The sequence below is a fragment of the Schistocerca cancellata genome, chromosome 2 (assembly GCF_023864275.1).
Source record: "Schistocerca cancellata isolate TAMUIC-IGC-003103 chromosome 2, iqSchCanc2.1, whole genome shotgun sequence".
Taxonomy (NCBI): Eukaryota; Metazoa; Arthropoda; class Insecta; order Orthoptera; family Acrididae; genus Schistocerca; species Schistocerca cancellata.
This window is the reverse complement of record NC_064627.1, coordinates 308,193,980-308,213,064: the sequence shown is the minus strand read 5'-3', so window position 1 is coordinate 308,213,064 and position 19,085 is coordinate 308,193,980. Positions and strand designations below refer to the sequence as shown.

Below are 19,085 nucleotides of genomic sequence, written 5' to 3'. Positions count from 1 at the left end.
TGATTTCTGCAGTCGCGGCATCGAAAAGTTACCTCAGCGTTGGTAGACTGTTGTAAATAGTGACTGAAAATATATTACTGATGACTAAAGTCTCTGTTATGTGTATCTGTTGTGTCTCCTATGGGGAATCGCTACGAACTTATGCATCGACCTAATATAAACGGTGATCGTCTTATAACACTCCAGAGATGACCTTCACATCCGTCGATTTCATCCCGTTAAGAATAACGTACCGAGTTATTAGAAAGTTCATCCCGGATGGTAACCAAGATTGCACAAAATAGCTTTCTTATCCAGGACAGCCCCTTTCGAAAGTCTTAGCTGTCGTCTTCAGGTCTTAAGCATTTTTTTGTATTCAAACATGTTCATTTTACGCTGAACCTCAAGCACAAGACGTCAAGAGGCTAAAATTCAGCAAATTATAAACGTTTGTCATCGCTAAAATATTTGAAAACAGACAGCACCTTGCCTCAAAGGCAATGTCCATATACATATTGCTCACAGATGCTTCTTACGTGCTACAAATACGGTACACAATGGCACATCTGTTTACATATGCCGGACACATACTAATCAGTACAAATGGTGTACAAGATGCAACTGACACCCGTCAGTATAGCGCAAATCCACTTTACACGGTGTACTGTTTAGTATGTGTCCAGCATATGTAAACATATGTGCTATTGTGTACCGTATTTGTTGCATGAACAAGTATCTGTGGGCAATATTTATGTGGACATGGCCTTTTGGACAAAGTGGTGTGTGTTTTTAAATATTTTAGCGATGACTAACGTTTGTAATGTGCCGAGTTTTAGTCTCTTGCCATCTTGTGCATCTTGTGCACGAGCTTCAGCCTAAAATAAACACAATTTTCAATGCAATAGGGTCCGCAGCTGCGATGAATTTTTTGAATGATTTCTTAAAGCCTTCAGTTACAATTTTCTTTATTTCCTGTACGATTGTACAATTTTGGCCTTAGGCCATTTTTATTTTATAGATGATTTTTTGGTAACATAAATTTTTTGGTAACAGATGTCATATAACAGCAACGACGTATGTGACAAAATCTGTTACCAAAAAATCGTTCATAAAATACTTGAAAATGGCCTAAGGACGAAATTGTACAATAGTACAGGAAATAAAGAAAATTGCAGCTGAAGACTTCGAGAAATCGTTCATAAAATAAACATATTTTACTACAAAAAAAAAGGTTTAAGATCTGAAGATGGCAGCTAAGACTGTTGAAATCGGTTGTTTTGACTGAAAAATATTTTATGAGATCTAGGCTTTTGAATGGTTATTAATTATTATATTCTTATGAACTTGCACACAGGGTCACTCATCTGACAAGCTCTGGCACGGGTTCCGTATCATGCGTAACAATGCAGCCATTTATAACCGTTATGTATGTTAAGGGTGATGTGTATTACATATAAAGGTGTAAGACTGGTTTTAGTGCCATTTCAAAGTCTGTTACGATTTCGACGCAGTGATTAGATGATTTTATGACACAATTTTTAAAGCAAATTCGAACCAGGAGTCGAGAATTAACTCCAGGGCTTGCTACACTTAAATTACAAATAGAGCAACAGTTCTAATCTTTAGATTGAATAGGCGCATTGGCCGTTTATTTAAGGCAGCCAGGCTCTTCTGAGAGCCACTTAAGCAAGCCTCAGTACATGACACTCTTAAATTACAAATAGAGCAACAGTTCTAATTTTCAAGTTACACGCGGTACGGTTTTAATCAAGTAACCATTAGAATTTACTCAAGGTGAGTTTGAGTTTTTAAAGTTAGCCCGGCTCTCCAGCCGAATATCTATCTACAAGAAAACAGTAAATACAGAGTATACTTTAAAAAAACACGTAACATTCAGAACCATGCAACTGCCCTACTGATGGGTCCCGCATCAGTGTCACGTTCAACACGCGTCCGGTCGACTGTAGGCTCCAATAAGACCAAAATAAGCAAGTTAGCCGACACATTCACGACACTAAAACACTCTTAAAGTGCGCGTAAGGTTGAGGCTACTATTTGCCGGTACCACACTCACGCACTCACTTAGCCCTCAGTAAGACACTTAATCAGACTAAAACTACAGTTACAAAGTGCAGTACAATCTGTACTAGTAAGCAAAGAAAACGCCAGAGAAAACACAGGCTCATTAAAATTCCATGAACACTGCTGAGCAAAGACCGAAAGCTGGGGAGCGGTTAACCGACGTCTTCATCCAGTATTGTCAAAGCACGAAGTTCGGAGTAGAAGAAGAGCGGGAATGCAATAATGCCACACTCTTACAGATCGAATAAGGCAGTTCCCGCTACTAGGAGAAATCAACCGACGCTTCCACGAAACCAGTGGTTCCGAATAAACAATGTGAGTCAGTCGGACACTGCTAAGGTTTCACATTCGCATGCTTAATGTTTGTTGCCGTCCGGAAACCACCAGGCAAAACCAATAACTCAATCGCCAAGAGAAAATCATGAGCTAAGGCGCACGCACCAACTCGCTCGCCCGGTACCGGTGGAAAATTCACTCCAAGACGCGCCGGATCACGTCTCCACTTCCCGCCCGGACCTCGGACGGCTTCCGGCGAAACGCCTGAGTTCCTCGCACTCTACTCCCGCTTCCGTCCTCTCCGCAGACCGCCACTCGGTCGCAACACCCCCCAATCCGACAGATCCCTATACGTAACTCAACATGAAGCCACCAACTCGAGAAGACGAGGCGGGCGATTTAAACACGAATGAGGCGGCACGGCTCACATAGTCTTTAAGCACAGTATTGAGCCACGCCCAAGGTTTCATATGTCGAGGTTTCATATGTAGGAACAGTCTGGGCGGACGATAAGTTCCATGTGTTGCATAGTAGCTACAGGGTGAGCGGTGTGCAATGCTGGCCGTATTACCTTGAAATGTACGTAAAATTCTTTTCGCTGATAAATGAAAACATTTAAGAAAAATTCAATGTCTTTGAAAAACATATGACCTGAACATTGAGGCGGTACTGATTTGTCTAAATTACTGACACTGACCTTATCGTCAATACTTTCCCATGACCCCACCTTATCATGTTTGTTTTCATCACGGCCACTGCTATTCTTATGCGGTTCAGGCTCCTCCTTGTTTTCCACTTTCTTGTGGAGTCGCCAGGCAGTACGTATGCTGGTGATTAGTCAGTAGGTGTGTAGCGTTCTACACAAAACCTTGTTTGTAGTACTTTGAATGAATGCCTCATCTGGGAATACATACAAAACTGGAGTTACCGTGTAGCGTGTTGTAACTGCCAGTGGTGTACTTACTCTGTATTATTGTTAGCAAAAACTTTACACGAGCTGATTGGGCAATGCAACTCCCACTACCAATAAAGAAATACAGTCACTGCAAAATACATTCAGCCCCTTAGGTACTGAATTCTCTGGCCCTGTTCAAAACCTGTAACTTTGTTCCCTGTGCACATAACAAATAAATAGAATTGTCTTACCTCTAAAGCAGCAACGGTGGATCGCGATTGGAAGAATAAAATATAGTAGCTACAGGTTGAGCGGTATGCAATGCTGGCCGTATTACCTTGAAATGTACGTAAAATTCTTTTCGCTGATAAATGAAAACATTTAAGAAAAATTCAATGTCTTTGAAAAACATATGACCTGAACAGTGAGGCGGTACTGATTTGTCTGAATTACTGACACTGACCTTTTCAATAGTGAAATTGTATTCGAAGTTCAGTTTGACTTTCCAAACATCTGGCAACTGAACTTACATTACTCAGAAATAACATCCTTTTTACTAACTGAGTCACAAACAATGAGATTTATTCAGCAAGTATTATCTAACCTCACTAAAAAAGCATAAAGACAAATAATCAAATTGCGTATATCTGTGTTAACAGATCTTAGAAACATTACATCTATCTAGCCTTTACATAAAATCTGTTTACGTACATTGTGGGGTTACTCAACAATTGCCAATTATCAGCCAACTCATCTACACTAATGCGCTGGCAAAAGTAGAGTCATAAATATTTAACACGTTTAGCTTGCTTGTGAGAAGACTTCTGCTTCCACATTTATATTTCCAATAATACATATACTCGTACTTCCTAAATTATAATCTAACACTCGGTGGCTTCACAGCGCACACCACAAAAACCGCCTACTCCATCCTCTTTCGCTCACAGGCAGCTACCCACTGCAGTGCGCCAAGCGCTCTCTTACTTCAACCCTACAACCTCAGATCAGAAGCAGTATCTTCGGCTGTGCGGTCGTGCACAGTCAGTGATCCGCTTTATAGAGTCCATTAGAGACATACATCGTTTATAACATAAAAGTTGCATTTTAGTTTACATTAGTTGTTGTTGAGGTCTTCAGTCCTGACACTGGTCTGATGCAGCTCTTCATGCTACTCTATCCCGTGCAAGCCTCTTCATCTCCAAGTACCTGTCGCAACCTACATCCTTCTGGTTCTGCTTAGTGTATTCATCTCTTGGTCTCCCTCTACGATTTTTACCCTCCACGCTGCCCTCCAAAACTAAATTGGTGATCTCTTGATGCCTCAGAACATGTCCTACCAACCGATCCCTTCTAGTCGTGCCACAAATTCCTCTTCTTCTTCCCAATTATATTCAGTACCTCCTTATTAGTTATGTGATCTACCCATCTAATCTTCAGCATTCTTCTGTAGCACCACATTTCGAAAGCCTCTATTCTATTCTTTTCTAAACTATTTATCGTCCACGTTTCACTTGCATACCTGACTACACTCCACACAAATACTTTCAGAAACGACTTCCTGACATTTAAATCTATACTCAATGTTAACAAATTTCTCTTCTTCAGAAACTGTCTCCTTGCCATTGCCAGTCTACATTTTATATCCTCTCTACTTCGACCATCATCAGTTATTTTGCTTCCCAAATGGCGAAATTCATCTCCTACTTTAAGTATCGCATTTCCTAATCTAATTCCCTCGGCATCACCTGATTCAGTTCGAATACATTCCATTATCCTCGTTTCGCTTTTGTTGATGTTCATCTTATATCCTCCTTTCAAGAAACTGTCCATTCCGTTCAATTGTTCTTTCAGATCCTTTGCTGTCTCTGACAGGATTGCATTGTCATCGGCAAACAAAGTTTTTATTTCTTCTCCGTGAATTATAATTCCTACTCCAAATTTTTCTTTTGTTTCCTTTACTGCTCGCTCAGTATACAGATTGAATAACACGGGGATAGGCTACAACCCTGTCTCACTCCCTTCCCAACCATTGCTTCCCTTTCATGCCCCTCTACTATTATAACCGCGATCTGGTTTCTGTACAAATTGTAAATAGCCTTTCGCCCCCTGTATTTTACCCCTGCCACCCGCAGAATTTGAAAAAAAGTATTTCAGTCAACATTGTCTGACGCTTTCTCTAAGTCTACAAATGCTAGAAACGTAGGCTTTCCTTTCCTTAATCTACTTTCTAAGATAAGTCGCATGGTCAGTACTGCCTCTCGTGTTCCAACCTTTTTACGGAATCCAAACTGATCTTCACCGAGGTCGGCTTCTACCAATTTTTCCATTCGTCTGTAAAAATTTCGTATTAGTATTTTTCAGCCGTGACTACTTAAACTGATAGTTCGGTAATTTTTACACCTGTGAACACCTGCTTTCTTTGGGATTTGAATTATTATATTCTTCTTGAAGTCTGAGGGTATTATTGTTCGGGCGCCACATGTAAGTGTACCCGCCGGCCGAAGTGGCCGTGCGGTTAAAGGCACTGCAGTCTGGAACCGCAAGACCGCTACGGTCGCAGGTTCGAATCCTGCCTCGGGCATGGATGTTTGTGATGTCCTTAGGTTAGTTAGGTTTAACTAGCTCTAAGTTCTAGGGGACTAATGACCTCAGCAGTTGAGTCCCATAGTGCTCAGAGCCATTTGTAAGTGTACCCTAGTAGACTCATTTCAAGTGTTTCTTCAATGGCCGTGTTTAAGAATCTTTCACGGGATCTCAGTCTTCCAGACTCGCTCTCAGTGCCAATGAGAGGATATCAGTCATTGATGATTTGTCTGAGCCTCTCTGCCGGCCGCTGTGGCCGAGCGGTTCTAGGCGCTTCAGTCTGGAACCGCGCGACCGCTACGGTCGCAGGTTCGAATCCTGCCTCGGGCATGGATGTGTGTGATGTCCTTAGGTTAGTTAGGTTTAAGTAGTTCTAAGTTCTAGAGGGACTGATGACCTCAGATGTTAAGTCCCATAGTGCTCAGAGTCATTTGAACCATTTGAGCCTCTCTGTGAATTCGTGATGTGTTCTTCGAGAGATGGGATTCGCAAGACCAGCAGCTCTGTAAAGCTTTGGTATGGGTGTGGGTTTCATACATCCCGTTATTCGACATGTTTCATGAAGGCTTATGTCGACTTTCTTCGCGTGGGTTCTTCTAATGCATATCGGGCAGGTGTAGTGCATGTGCGGTGGTTCTCAGGAGTAGGTTTGCTCCCCATTTGCTGTTTACGAGTTTACGGAAAATGTTATTTCTGGAGGCTACTTTCCGACTGATATTTCCATCATAGTTTCCATGTGTCAGAGGTCCAGTGCTTGATTTGGAATAAAAGAGGTTCCGGTACTGTGATCTTCTGGAGGGTGTTTTTTGAAATTTAGAAGTCTTAAGATGTTACTTTAACGCTTTCTTTTCGTCAGCGGTACCGGTACGACGTACTAGTGCGTACGATCACAGATCAGGCTATCCAAAGTCACACACAGATAGATTGGTTTATCTGTGTGCCCCCGCCTATCTTCAAGACAAATCCGTAACACAATATCTCATTGTGTGCATACTCCCACAAAGGTTACAAGAAAATTCGTTTTAGTTAATAGTTCCCCCTAGTACCATATTTACTGGCTGCACGTAATCTGTGCAGCTGCTCCGCTCCATACTTATAGGACCTGGACTGGGATCGTGACTGATGCCATCACGTGCTGCTTTCTGTGTCGTTACAGGTGGCACCGGCCGAGACGGCGAGGGCGCACCGCTGTCGCGCTGCAAGTCGGCGGGCAGCGTGGCAGCGACCGGCAACTTGTCGCTCACCAGGCAGGCGTCCAGCCTCTCCCTCAACGACGCCCAGCTGGAGGCCAGCGCCGCCGCCGCCGCCGCCGCTCCCCCGCTAGAGGGTGCGTACTCTACACAGCCTGCGAGCTTTTTGTCGGTGAGCGTTCAAGTCCAGTGCTATTCCGCTTTCTCCAGCGCAACAGAAGCGACGACGTAAGCTGCACGTAGCGATGTACACTGCTACCCATTAAAACTGTAACACCAGAAAAGAAGGTGAAGAAATTTCACCTATTATGCTTATACATACAGCAGGAACAACACACTATTAAATTTGTAGGAATGTACAGGGTGCACAGTTTCGTACACAGGGTTACAACCTCTTGTAGTAACAACGGCCCTTCCCTGACTGCACATTGAGTCGAAATTGTTGGGTACAACTTCGTACACAAAGGCAACGAGAGGTTGGCTACAGAGTGGTACGGCAACTGTCGTCGTAGCACTCACTCCGTCTTCAGGCCACGAGTGGCCTACCGGGACCATCCGACCGCCGTGTCATCCTCAGTGGAGTATGCGGATAGGAGGAGCGTGGGGTCAGCACACTGCTCTCCTTAGCGTTATGATGGTATTCTTGACCGAAGCTTCTACTGTTCGGTCGAGTAGCTCCTCAATTGGCATCACAAAGCTGAGTGCACCCCGAAAAATGGCAACAACGCATGGCGGCCCAGATGGTCACCCATCCAAGTGCCGACCACGCCCGACAGCGCTTAACTTCGGTGATCTCACGGGAACCGGTGTATCCACTGCGGCAAGGCCGTTGCCCAATTGTCGTCTTAGGGAAGCAGAAGTTATTAGGAAAAAAAAACAAAACACAACGAACAGAAGATTTTCTTAACTTGTATTTCTCCAAGTGCACAAAGACTCTTCACAAATAATGCAGCAAGCAGTAAAGTCGTGCTATCAATCTCGACAAGAATTAGGCTCCCTAAATTAAGGAAGAATGATGGTGTCGTAGGGAAGAGTCGACCAAGTGCGAGTGGGCCTTCTGGCTGCCACCGCCCATCCCATATTGCGGTAACAAAGGGCGCCCATTGTCCAGGACTGCTGGAGGCGTGGCTCAGTAGGAGTGCACCACTGGGTGCCCCGGATCCCGCAAGACTGCTGTTGGCATCTGATGTTGTTGTTGTTGTGGTCTTCAGTCCTGAGACTGGTTTGATGCAGCTCTCCATGCTACTCTATCCTGTGCAAGCTTCTTCATCTCCCAGTACCTACCGCAACCTACATCCTTCTGAATCTGCTTAGTATATTCATCTCTTGGTCTCCCTCTACGATTTTTACCCTCCCCGCTGCCCTCCAATACTAAATTGGTGAACCCTTGATGCCTCAGAACATGTCCTACCAACCGATCCCTTCTTCTGGTCAAGTTTTGCCACAAACTTCTCTTCTCCCCAATCCTATTCAATACTTCTTCATTAGTTATGTGATCTACCCATCTAATCTTCAGCATTCTTCTGTAGCACCACATTTCAAAAGCTTCTATTCTCTTCTTGTCCAAATTATTTATCGTCCATGTTTCACTTCCATACATGGCTACACTCCATACAAATACTTTCAGAAATGACTTCCTGACACTTAAATCTATACTCAATGTTAACAAATTTCTCTTCTTCAGAAACGCTTTCCTTGCCATTGCCAGTCTACATTTTATATCCCTTCGACCATCATCAGTTATTTTGCTCCCCAAATAGCAAAACTCCTTTACTACTTTAAGTGTCTCATTTCCTAATCTAATTCCCTCAGCATCACCCGACTTAATTCGACTACATTCCATTATCCTCGTTTTGCTTTTGTTGATGTTCATCTTATAACCTCCTTTCAAGACACTATCCATTCCGTTCAACTGCTCTTCCAAGTCCTTTGCTATCTCTGACAGAATTACAATGTCATCGGCGAACCTAAAAGTTTTTATTTCTTCTCCATGGATTTTAATACCTACTCCGAATTTTTCTTTTGTTTCCTTCACTGCTTGCTCAATATACAGATTGAATAGCATCGGGGAGAGACTACAATCCTGTCTCACTCCCTTCCCAACCACTGCTTCCCTTTCATGTCCCTCGACTCTTATAACTGCCATCTGGTTTCTGTACAAATTGTAAATAGCTTTTCGCTCCCTGTATTTTACCCCTGCCACCTTCAGAATTTGAAAGAGAGTATTCCAGTCTGATGGAAACTTGCAATTCCATTGTCATTGTATCAATATGTAATACCACAGAAATGGACTTGGATGACAAACATGGCTGTATCATTCTATCTGGCTCCAACTGTGTGCCAAAACTGAGAAGCTTTGTTGGTGTCTCATGACAACGTATGACAGGATGCTTTCAGTGGACGTGTGGACGTTGTGAGGGCCAGGGCTACAGTTGAACACCCTCTGTGTCGAGGTAGGTCAGGACATGAAGAGTCAAATGCGTTCTTGTGCCACCTTGTTGAAAGATAATATCACGTAGTCTTCCAAGATACGGCTCAGCCACCAGTCTCAACAAATTAGAAATTTAACAGCTGCTGTTCACATTTCCGGCTATGCTAATCAGAGGTGAGCGTGTAGTATACCCAATCATACCTCATACCATTCCACCACCCGCTGGGCGCCTATGGTGATGTTGAGTGTAATCTGACAACGTTTGCTCTCCTTGGAGCTGCCACACCGATACTCTCATCACGATCTGAACTGAGAATTGTGACTGGTCTGAGAAGATTACGTGGTACCATTCCTGTGTCCAGTTTTGGCGTTAGTCGCACCACTGTCGGCGCGCCTTTGTTTCTGTTGTCGCATTGTTGGAGCCGCAACAAAGGGTACGGTGCAGGCATTCCGTGATGATCCGGACGTGATCGCACCCTCCATGTGGATGTTCGTCTTGCTGCAAATGAGTCCATTTCCTGACTCAATGTGCGTGACATCCCTATGGATCCTGCACTGCCGAACGAGTAATGTGTCATCGATTCCACATTTGGATAGGATTCCAATCAACGCAAACACTAATGTCACGGAGTGATAAACCACAGTCCCGATAGATCATGATATGTCGCTGCCAGATTCCAAAAGGTGCTAGTAGACACATCTCCATCTCACATGAAGTGTAACAAACAACATTCAAAAGCGATTTATGAATAAAAATGCCGCTGAGTATTATTTCCTTATCCATAGAATGTATATGGCATTACACCTTCCACCTAGCTTGGTTACGCTGAGTTGCTAGTCATCTGCATATCCAAGAATACCATCTTGACGTTTGCTTCATGTCGCCTTGAATGCAGTGCAGTTTCAATGGCCAGTATTACATTATCAGACAATACAAAAGTGTGTAGGAAAGGTGACTCTGCTCCCGCTGTAATACAGATGTCAGTGACATCGAAGATACACTGGTGTGCAAAACTTAAGGCAGGAAATAGCTTTCGCATTATGTGTCACTGCGAAGTAATATAGGTCAATGAAACTTGGACCACACATACAAAGAACTGCTACAGCTCTTGTACCAGGGCATTCCATTTCACCATCCGTGCAACTGTCAACTGCTGGATGGTCGCTTGTGCGTGTGGACGTGCTGCAATCCATCCCACACATGCTCCACGCTGTTTCTAGTTGGGTAAATGGGCAGGTCAGTCCATTTGCTGAGTACCCGTTCGTTCCAAGATACCCTCCACCCGTGCTGTTCCATTCGGTCGCGTTTCGTCTTCCATAAAAACGAAGTCAGGGCCAAACACACCTAAAAGGAGGCACCTGGGGAATGATTACAGTGTCATAATAGCGTTGACCAGTAAGGGTACCGTGGTCAAAGCTTTGGAGGTCATTACGCCCATGCAAGATTATGGCTTCCCACAACACAAGAGCCGAGCTGCCAAAATGATCATGTCTGACAATACTGGACCTACCCTCCTGTGGCGAGAGGTGGGAACACGTAATGCATTCAGTAATACTGACGAACATGATCGTTTTGACGATCCAGAGGTCAAGGTTATGATGTGGGGGGCCATAATGTTGCATGCGGGGGGGGGGGGGGGGTACTGACCTCCAAAGCTCTGAACACAGTACACTCACCAGTCAACGTTATTATGATGAGTACTCCTTCACCATGTGCGTGTCTTGAGGGGCTGTTTTTGGGCCCGACTTCATTTTTATGGAAGACAATGCGCGACCGCACCGAACAGGACAGCTGGAGGAGCTATTGGAATGAGAGGATATTCAGCGAATGAACTGGCCTGTCCGTTCCCCCAACTTAAATCCCATGGGGAAAACGTAAGATGCGTTGGGGGCATGTGTGGCATGACATCCACATGCACCAACTAACATCCAACTGTCATCACATGCACTAGTGGAGGAATAGAACGCCCTACCACAAGAACCAACCTTATGACCAGCATGGGAGTTAGTTGCAGAGCATGCCTTGTCACCCATGGTGATCACACACCCTATAAAGAACCATGTCCCGCCTTTTATAATTTCCAGGAGACCGTCGTGAATCACGGTGACTTCGGCGTAATTATAATCTTTGAATAAAAATGTCATTCCTCTTCTACTCACTGCATATTTCTTTTAGTTATCTTCTGTACTACACTCTATTATTTCTTCCTATGTACGGTCCAAGTTTCATCGAGCTATGTTACTTGGCAGTAACACATGATGCGAAAGTTACCTTCGTCCTTACATTTTGCACTTTCAGCTTAGCTCTATAACATTGGTGCTACCTGCGCAATAACCTGTTTCAAGGGTCAACCTGATTTGGGGAATTGGTTTTTTTATATGACTTTTCATAAAGCACTACCATTGTATGTGTTAATTTGTAAGCAATAAATAAAATTATTTAACAAATGACTTTACTGTAAAATATTAGCATAAAATATCACAGTTGTTAAACTGGTTTCGATTTATCTGTAAGATACAAAAGCCTTGTATAAAAATTGAGAAAAAGCATTTTGATTCCTGGCCTCAGACTATGTCAAGGGTGTAACTGATATAATTGGAGCTGTTTCTATAGATGACTGAGGATGGTGCGCTTAAAAACAATACATGAGTATTTACTTCATTTCTAGCTGATAATTATAGCTATTAAAAGTCACATGTTTTTAGGCTAGTTAGTACCTCCAAGTACCTCTGGCAAGAGCGAGCCATTAGTGTTATTTTCTCCCTGGACAGCGGGTAGTTTGCCGGGGGTAGTCCACTTAGTGCTGCATGTATGGCCATGCAGAAAACATCAGGTAGTAAATCATGTGGTGTGCTTGTAGGAAGACCATTCGAAGCAGAGAAAAAATAAACACACTGATATGTGTACATATTAAGGCATCAATTATAAAAATATCGGCACTTCCACCTGTTACACGCTGTATATTGAAAGTCAGTGCCGGCCGGAGTGGCCGTGCGGTTGTAGGCGCTGCAGTCTGGAACCGAGCGCCCGCTACGGTCGCAGGTTCGAATCCTGCCTCGGGCATGGATGTGTGTGATGTCCTTAGGTTAGTTAGGTATAATTAGTTCTAAGTCGCATAGTGTTCAGAGCCATTTTTGAAAGTCAGTGTAAGTGCGAGTTTCCTACCAATGAGTCATGTTTTTTTTTTGTTTTTTTTTTTAAATCTCATTTTGTTCGCTTTTGTTCGTTGCATCTGCTCGTGGCGGATGTCGTAAGACGTCCAGTGAAGTTCGTTGTTGATCGATTAACTCAGTTTTTTTGTTACAGAGGGCACGTAACCCTCTGACCGAACACGCTGAGCTACCGTGCCGGCTGTTTTGAGATGGTTTATCGCTGAAGAAAAGTCTTCTTGATTTTCCAGTACTGATCGCTTCCTTCAAGCATAGACATTCTTCAGATAACATCGAGAAAATTCACAATATGGGACTGAACGAGTGACAGCGAGCTGCATAACACAGAAATAAAACATTGAAGGAACATATAAGAAGATGTTAGTTAAAATCCCCGTGAGGCCACGCAGATGTGTGTTTCCCTTGGTTCCCCAAATAAAAAAAAAATGGTTCAAATGGCTCTGAGCACTATGGGACTCAACTGCTGTGGTCATCAGTCCCCTAGAACTTAGAACTAATTAAACCTAACTAACCGAAGGACATCACACACATCCATGCCCCAGGCAGGATTCGAACCTGCGACCGTAGCAGCAGCGCGGCTCCGGACTGGAGCGCCTAGAACCGCACGACCACCGCGGCCGGCTGGTTCCCCAAATCGATTTAAGTAAATTCTCTGATTGTCCCGCTGTAAAGAACACGGATGACGTCCTGCTCCATCCTTCCCAGATCTGTGCTTGTTTCCGACACTGACATTGTCGTCCACGGGGCGTTAAACCTTAATTTTCAACGAATGACAATATACAGGGTGAGTCATTAACTATTTCCACCTATAATAACTCCAAAAGTATGATAGTAACTGAAAAGTTTGTGGGACAAAAGTTGTATCAGACAACGAGGGCCATAGTATCACATTGGTTTTTTGTTGCTAGGTGGTGTCGCGTCAGAAATACGAAGGTCAACTTTGTTTTTTTTAATGGGATACTATAGTTTGGTACTTATTTTCTGGTAACGGCTACTGAGACGAATCCAATGATGTGTAACAGTAAGGTCTTTGAAAGTCAACGAAGGTCAAAAAGGTGGTATGAACGTCCATTTACAGAACATGTTCGAAGTGATGACCATTGGTATCAATACGGTGCTGCAATTTTCCTGTCATGGATTGAGTGGTATTCCTTGTCACTTCGGCACTTATCGAAGCACATGCTCTGACAATTCTCTCTCGTATATCGTGCAAACAGTAAATATTCGTCGAATACGGCGTATCCATCTAACGTGCCATTGACATGTAAACACCATTCTGCCGGCCGTGTGGCCGAGCGGTTCTAGGCGGTTCAGTCTGGAACCGCGTGACCGCTACGGTGATGTGTGTGATGTCCTTAGGTTTAAGTAGTTCTAAGTTCTAGGGGAATGATGACCTCAGATGTTAAGTCCCGTAGTGCTCAGAGCCATTTGAACCAAACACCATTCTGCTGTAAGGTTCCAGGCAGACGTGCCGGTGCTTGATGTTACGCCGGAACAGAAGCGATGAATAAAATTGGAGAGAAAGGAAAATTGTTCCATAGCTTGACTAAAAGAGGGGATCGGTTGATAGGACACATTCTGAAACATCAAGGAATCGTCACTTTAGTACAGGAGGGGAACATGCGGTGTAAAAATTGTAGAGGGAGACCAAGAGACGACTACAATAAGCACGTTAAAAAGAAGTATGTTGCAGTAGTTATTCGGAGATGCAGAGGCTTGCACAGGATAAAATAGCTTGGAGAGTTGCATCAAACCAGTCTTCGGACTGAAGACCACAGCAACGATAAATAATTTTTTCGCCACTGCATCTGACACACTAGAAAACATTTGTTTTATTCTGCGCAAGTTATTTATCAGCGTTGTCGGCATTGACTAGATAAACGTCCTGTCCGTTTATGAGTTTGTAGGTGGTGACTTCCTGGTTTGTTTTGGGTGTCAGATGGACGGGCAGTGTCGGAGCCGCGCCTGCGCACGGACGCGCTGGAGGACGGTGAGGGCGAGGACGCGGAGGACGGCCCGTCTGCAGTGATCGTGGACGTGGAGGACGAAGTGGTCGAGACGGCCAGCCCTCTGGCCGCTGCGCCCGCCGTGCTGGGGCACACCCCCATCTACTGCTACGCGCCCCGCGAGGTCACCAGGCTCATAGACTCCAGCGGCAGGTCAGTCACCCGCTCAAGATATCCCAAATGTTTAAACACTCACTGCCTTTCACGACGTGTTGAGGTGGTGCTTCCTAGTTCTGTATAGGCGAAACTGGGTAGACTTCAGGCCGCGACGTTTTTGTTTCTGTCAGCTAGACCCATGGAACCCAAATGAAGGTGAGGCACTCGCTCGTTTGTCGAATTTCTCTTAATGTTTAACCATTTATTGCACTGCTGTTTGTGGAAATTGCAACACCCAGAACGAGTGGTATGAATCACTCCAAAATCGGAGGATGTGGAGAACAGTGGAACCTTAATAAATGATAAAGACTGAAAAGAGATGGCGTCCACCTACCCCGCCAGGGTAGCCGAGGGCGCAACGCGCTGCTTCCTGAACTCGGGTAGGCGCGCCGGCCCCGGGGCGGATTAACGACGAGGGCCGATGTGCCGGCCAGCCTGGATGTGGTTTTTAGGCGGTTTTCCACATCCCAATAGGTGAATACCAGGCTGGTCCCCATGTTCCGCCTCAGTTACACAGCTCGCAGACATCTGAACACTATTCCATGGATTACACTCGACGCAGACAGTTGGGGTACACTAATTCTGTCCCAGGGGATACGAAGTGGCGGCAGGAAGGGCATCCAGCCACCCCTTAACCATTAACATGCCAAATCCGATTAACGATGGCTGACCCTGCGTAACTGCGGGTCAAGGCTCAAGCGATAGAATAGAGTACAGATGGCGTCCACCTAGGCCCAGTAGCGTCCTCTATTTTATGTGCAGACAGGTCAGTGTTACGCCAAGGTGACGCAGAGCCTCCATACGAAGTGGGAACGTGCAAGCGAGTGCCACTATGCTTAGACGACGTCAAAAGGTGCAATATCAGCAACTGAGTGAGTAAAATAAATGTCGTGTGACTAGGGCCTCCCGTCGGGTAGACCGTTCACCAGGTGCAAGTCTTTCGATTTGACGGCACTTCGGCGACTTGCGCGTCGATGGGGATGAAATTATGATGATTAGGACAACACAACACCCAGTCCCTGAGCAGAGAAAATCTTCTACCCAGCCAGGAGTCGAACCCTGTCCCTTAGAATTGACATTATGTCGCGCTGACCATTCAGCTACTGGGTGTGGACAACTGAGTGAGTTAAAATAGGGCAAAATGATTGATGTCTGGGTTTTTCGTAACATAACTTTGCAGGTCGTATAGAACACGCTGCTAGGATAGTGATTCTTGTGGTCTTGTGGGGAACCAGAGGATAGAAGAGGGTCAAGCACAGTGATGAGTAGATACTGGACTACGTAATGTGAACACAGCACGAGATGATCGCCAACTTGTCTATGTAACTGTCACAGATAGAACAACATCTTCCGCTGTGTGGACTCGACATTGGAGCAACGCAACGGGTATGGGCCTGTCTGAGTCGACAATTCGACGATTTCTGCTGAGGACTGGACGGTGGTATCGATATGTTGCGTCGAGTTCCATTGTCCGAACGCCAACAGTACCTCAGACTGCCATCAGCACGTGAACGCCATCATGCATGCTTAATGTAATCTCCGGACGAGCGCCCCCTCAATTTGTCCTACAGTGGTGGCAGCATGCGCGTTAGACGTTACCATGGTGATAACTATCGGGCAGACTGCATTTTTGAGCGACACAGCTAACACACGCCAGGTGTGACGATTTGAGATGCCATTGACTGCAACATACGGTCTCGCCTCCACATACTGAGGGGCAGTCAGAACAGCAATCGCTACATCAGAGACGTCCTAGAGGCCGAGGCTATGCCTTCCCTGCAGGCAGCTCCACATGCCATATTTCAGCAGGAAAATGCGCAGCCATTTGTGGCGAGAAATGTGCAAGTCTTCTTCGAATAATAATGGGTACCGCTGATCGTATGACACGCAAGTTTGGCTGACATCACACGTGGAGTATGTCTTTGATGTGGTCTCATGGCAAAGTGTTCGTTCTGGTCCTTGTGCAACCACTGGCGGTGCTCTTCGGTCGCACCTCATGGAATTGGCGTACCCCAGCAGCATATCTAGGCCATTTTTATTTCATGTTACGACGTCTAGAGGCTCTGGTTGCAGCACGTTGCAGCTTCACACTGTACTGAATTCTCATGATCAGAGAGTATATAAAGTTCAGTAATACTAATCATTTGTGTACTGTTATGCCCTTAATCCGTGAAATAAATTTAATTATAACTTCGCCTCCTTTTTGGTTTTCCAGTTTTCGCAAACAGTATTATATTTGTCACGACGTCCTGAGCCGGGCTTCCTAGTTCTGGATCAGCAGAGACAGGTAGACTTAAGAGCGTGACTGTTTTGTGGCAGGTAGCAGCCAACATTAGAGAGCCAAGAACACAGTATTTCTGCACACAGTAGTCATTACGAAGTGATTCTCGTGTGCCGTGGAGTGCTATTTTGCCCTGTGCCGAAACAGTAAGCACCGCGTTTACTAGAATACACGGTAGGGACCACAGGGTGTATGCGCTTTAGCAACCTGTGACACATTTCACAACTTACCGTACCACCGCTAAGTAGCTGTCCACTGCCATAACCTACTGTATGGTCATTGCGTTTTTGAGTGATTACAGGGTCGTTTACGTGAATGTAACTTCGTGTGGGTGGTTGACGAGTAAATACAGGGTTAGGCTACTATTATCAGTGTAATGAGGGTTTCTGAGAGTACGTTTTCAATGTGTTTCACTGAAAAATAGTGGTGTTCTGTGTCGTCGTGAGGTGTATTAACCACTACAGGCAACGTAAAAATTAGGAAGGAAGTCTCATGTACTTCCTAAGAACAATCAGACGAAACAAAACTGGATAAATGCTTGTAAATGAGCCTATTCGTTTCCAGTTGCTAATACTTCTATGAAATCAATAGATTTCTGCCGGCCAGAGTGGCCGTGCGGTTCTAAGCGCTACAGTCTGGAACCGGGCGACCGCTACGGTCGCAGGTTCGAATCCTGCCTCGGGCATGGATGTGTGTGATGTCCTTAGGTTAGTTAGGTTTAATTAGTTCTAAGTTCTAGGCGACTGATGACCTCAGAAGTTAAGTCACATAGTGCTCAGAGCCATTTTGAATAGTTTTCGGGAATGAGATTTTCACTCTGCAGCGGAGTGTGGGCTGATACGAATCCTCCTGGCAGATTAAAACTGTGTGCCGGACCGAGACTCGAACTCGGGCCCCTGGCCCCTCGCGGGCAAGTGCTCTACCATCTGAGCTGCCCCAGCACGACTCACGCCCTGTCTTCACAGTTTCACTTCTGCCAGTACCTCGTCTCCTACCTTCCAGACTTTACAGAAGCTCTCCTGCGAACCTTGCAGAACTAGCACTCCTGAAAGAAAGGATATTGCGGAGACATGGCTTAGCCACAGCCTGCGGGATGTTTCCAGAATGAGATTTTCACTCTGCAGCGGAGTATGCGCTGATATGAAACTTCCTGGCAAATTAAAACTGTTTGCCGGACCGAGACTCGAACTCGGGACCTTTGCCTTTCGCGGGCAAGTGCTCTACCATCTTTTTTTTCCAAATCTCATTTTGTTCGTTTTTGATCGTTGCATCTGCTCGGGGCGGACATCGTAAGACATCCGTTTAAGTTCGTTGTTCATCGATTAACTCAGTTTTTTTATTACAGAGGGCAGCTAAACCTCTGACCCAACACGCTGAGCTACCGTGCCGGCTGACCATCTGAGCTGCCCAAGCACGACTCACGCCCCGTCCTCACAGCTTTACTTCTGTCAGTACCTCGTCTCCTACTTTCTAAAACTTTACAGAAGCTCTCCTGCGAACTCTGCCGAACTAGCTCTCCTGAAAGAAAGCACTTGCCCGCGACGGGCAAGGGTCCCGAGTTCGAGTCTCGGTCCGGCACACAGTTTTAATCGCCAGGAGGTTTCAATAGATTTCGGTTTATGAAAGGGATTTGAAAAGTAAACTGTCGAATCTTCATCTGAAATGCAAGTTTAACTCTGAATCTTTCATCCTCCAGAGTTGATTTATGGGGTAGAATGAGTGTAATGCCGGCCCCTCTGTAGCCGAGCTGTTCTAGGCGCTTCAGTCCGGAATCGCGCTGCTGCTACGGTAGCAGGTTCGAATCCTGCCTTGGGCATAGATGTGCGTGATGTCCTTAGGTTGGTTAGGTTTAAGTAGTTCTAAGCCTAGGGGACTGATGACCTCAGATGTTAAGTTCCATAGTGCTTAGAGCCATTTGAACCATTTGAATGAGTCTAATAATGAGAGAAAAATTGGAACAAAATATCAAATACTTTCTTTTCTTTCACTGTTTCGCGTTTAGTTTTTGCTTTAGTAATGTTCAGTTCGTTATAGA

The 19,085-nt window shown here is 45.0% G+C and overlaps 1 protein-coding gene and 1 pseudogene across 1 annotated transcript in view; one reads left to right on the top strand and one right to left on the bottom strand.

Annotated features, from left to right (window-relative positions):
- LOC126153633 (uncharacterized) overlaps positions 1 to 19,085 on the top strand; it is a 558,426-nt gene that overhangs the window by 397,006 nt on the left and 142,335 nt on the right. Inside the window, exons 10-11 of the mRNA XM_049916084.1 lie at positions 6,972 to 7,142; positions 14,547 to 14,766. Coding sequence (XP_049772041.1) covers positions 6,972 to 7,142; positions 14,547 to 14,766 — 391 coding nt within the window. The remainder of the gene's footprint in view (positions 1 to 6,971; positions 7,143 to 14,546; positions 14,767 to 19,085) is intronic.
- LOC126164177 (5S ribosomal RNA) lies at positions 7,722 to 7,839 on the bottom strand (annotated as a pseudogene).